Source organism: Dipodomys ordii, unplaced genomic scaffold (assembly GCF_000151885.1).
Source record: "Dipodomys ordii isolate 6190 unplaced genomic scaffold, Dord_2.0 Scaffold33, whole genome shotgun sequence".
In the NCBI taxonomy this organism is placed as follows: domain Eukaryota; kingdom Metazoa; phylum Chordata; class Mammalia; order Rodentia; family Heteromyidae; genus Dipodomys; species Dipodomys ordii.
In genome coordinates this window covers 8,163,904-8,166,436 of record NW_012267249.1, presented here as the reverse complement: position 1 = coordinate 8,166,436, position 2,533 = coordinate 8,163,904, and the positions used below count along the sequence as shown (strand labels likewise).

Sequence of the window (2,533 nt, the reverse complement as noted above, 5' to 3'; positions counted from 1 at the left end):
GCGGCGGCCCCGACGGCGCGAGCGAGGGCAGCACCGGGAATCCCGGGAGGGTGGCCGGCGGGTCCATGTCGTCGCTCACGCCGGTCAAGGGGTGGCCGCAGCCCCTGCCCGCGCTAGGAGAGAGCCGGGGCTGCGGACCCGCCTTATATATACATATGGACAGATTCCCCCGCTCCTCCGGGGAGAGGGCAGCGACTTTCCCGGCCGGCCAGAGCCCCCCCTTCTGGGCTCAACCCCCCTCCTCCATTTCTCCCACCCCTTTGGGTCATTTTCTCCCCCCCCCTTCCCCTACCCCAGACCCCGCCTCATCTCTTCCCATCTCCACTGGGTCGGTCCCAGACCCTGGCCTCATCCCACAGTCTTTGATCAGACCCTTCCCTTCCTGCCCCTCCTTTTACCCCCTCCCCTTGGGTCAATCCCAAATCCACCCATTCAGCACACTCTCTGGCCCTCTCCCCATTTTGCTCCTCCCAGCAATCGGACCCCTCCATCCTCCTCCCTGTCCTTCCATTCTTCATCTGGATCAGAGATGAGAGGCGACTTTCTTGCCTGCCCTTAGGGCTCTGTGTGGCTAGTCAATGAGGCCATCAGACCGCCATTGAACAATATGGAACCAGAGACAAGATAATTGAGAAAGGCAGAGGCTAGAGGGACTTTGTTTCCTGGGAGGATATGTGAAGACCCCCCCCCAGATTAGAATAATTAATATCTCCTTTCTCTGCTGCCTCCCCCACATCCTTCTCTCTAGGCTGTGCTAGCAAAAAGTGGCTGCCCCACTGCTTTGAATGAAGAGTCCCCCCAACACGCACCCAAGCACAAACAGCTCTGAGAGTCTCCCAAGTTGCAAGGAACAGTTACCAGGTGGGAGAGAGACACCCCCCTTTTCCCATCAGCCCAAGTGCTTCCATAGACAGAGGGTCTGAACTCTGCTTTCTGATCCACAGATCCAACACTCCCATCTCACTGAAAGCAGAGGGCCTAGGCAGTTTTTGTTAGAAGCTTGGGAAAACACCACCCCCATGGAAAGAAACCAAAGACTGAAGGAGACCCGTGTTAAAGCCACTTGTCCTGCAGACAGGCAAGATCAAAGAACTTGGACATAAGCAAGGCTGGGAGTATAGAGAAGGAAGAGAAAGCTAAATTTAAGGGGTACCACTCAGTGTCTTGATCAGCCCTTTTGAGGGCCTACTGAAATTTGAGGTCTCAGCCCACCAGAGTCTGATAAGATTTGTCTTTCTTCCCTACACATAAGCAGAGCTTAGCTTCAGCTAGCCTAGAACATCAGCATTGAAACTCGAAGTCTAAAGCACAAGGCCCCTCTCTCTTAGGTCCACTCATAACTGGTAACACAGCCATTACTGTATTTTGTATTTGGTAAACATTTTTTAATACATTATTTTGCTTAAATTTGAGTACCTTGTGGAATGTTGTTATCCTCAATTCGTGAGTGAGGGAATGAACATTGAGAGGCTTAATGGTTTGCCTAACCTCACACAGACAATAGTGACAGAGCACCACCGCTCTTCCAGCACCATCCTTCACAGTGGAGACTTTCATTAACACAGTGGTTCACACCTATAATCCCTGTACTGAAAGCATGAGGATTGTAAGTCTGAGGTCAGCTTAGTCTACATAGTGAGTCTCTGTTTCAAAAATAAAGTGGAGCTGGTCACTGATGGTTCATGCCTGTAATCCTAGCTACTCAGGAGGCTCAGATTTGAGAATCATGGTTCAAAGCCAGCCTGGGCAGGAACATCCATGAGTCTCTTATCTCCAATTAACCACCAGAAAACCAGAAGTGGTACTGTGGCTCAAGTGGTAGACTTCTAGCCTTGAGCTGAAGAGCTCAGAGTCAGCCCCCAGACCCAGAGTTCAAGACCCACAAGTGGAGGTTTTTAGAAATAAATTAGAGTTTCTCCTACTCTTCTGCCACTTCACTTGCCAAAGTGAATACCTGGTTTCTCTGAGGAGTCAGACCTTTTGCTGCCTTCATTGTGGTAAGCAGACAGTGGCCCTATATGATCTGCCTGGTGAGCAGATCCAGGTGCTTAGTGGACATCCCTACATAGATGAGGTTTGTGGCATCTCAAACCCAGAGCTACTCAATGAAATGTCCTAAGTACTCTCTGCCCCAGCCTGCTTTCCTATCAGCATTCCAGATCCCTTTTCCCTTCTGGCTCAGTCTCCATATCTAGGCCTCTGCCAGATTTTGTCAGTGCTTGCTTGAATCCCACAGCCAATCCTCCTTTAATTCTCCCAGCCTCAGTTCAGCCTGTATTGTTCACCCAGTACTTCTAGCCAGGCCCTTTGAGGGTGCTTAGGGAAAGACAGAGACAATGAGAGATTGACAGTAAGCCTGGTGAGGGGTAGAAGGAAAAGATAACACTTTCAGATCTAGAGTCTGTGGCCCATTGCCAACAACAAAGAATAAACAAGTGTATGCCGGACAGACCCTGTCTTAGTACCCTCTCCCACCCCCTTTACCATGCAGCCCACTGCCCAAGCACAGGTCACTGGGGCACAGGACAGTGCA

The 2,533-nt window shown here is 51.0% G+C and overlaps 1 protein-coding gene across 1 annotated transcript in view; it reads right to left on the bottom strand.

Annotated features, from left to right (window-relative positions):
• Positions 1–67, bottom strand: part of Foxe3 (forkhead box E3) — a 1,033-nt gene extending 966 nt beyond the window's left edge. The window contains exon 1 of the mRNA XM_013016799.1: positions 3–67. Coding sequence (XP_012872253.1) covers positions 3–67 — 65 coding nt within the window. The remainder of the gene's footprint in view (positions 1–2) is intronic.
• Between the last annotated feature and the right edge of the window lie 2,466 nt (positions 68–2,533).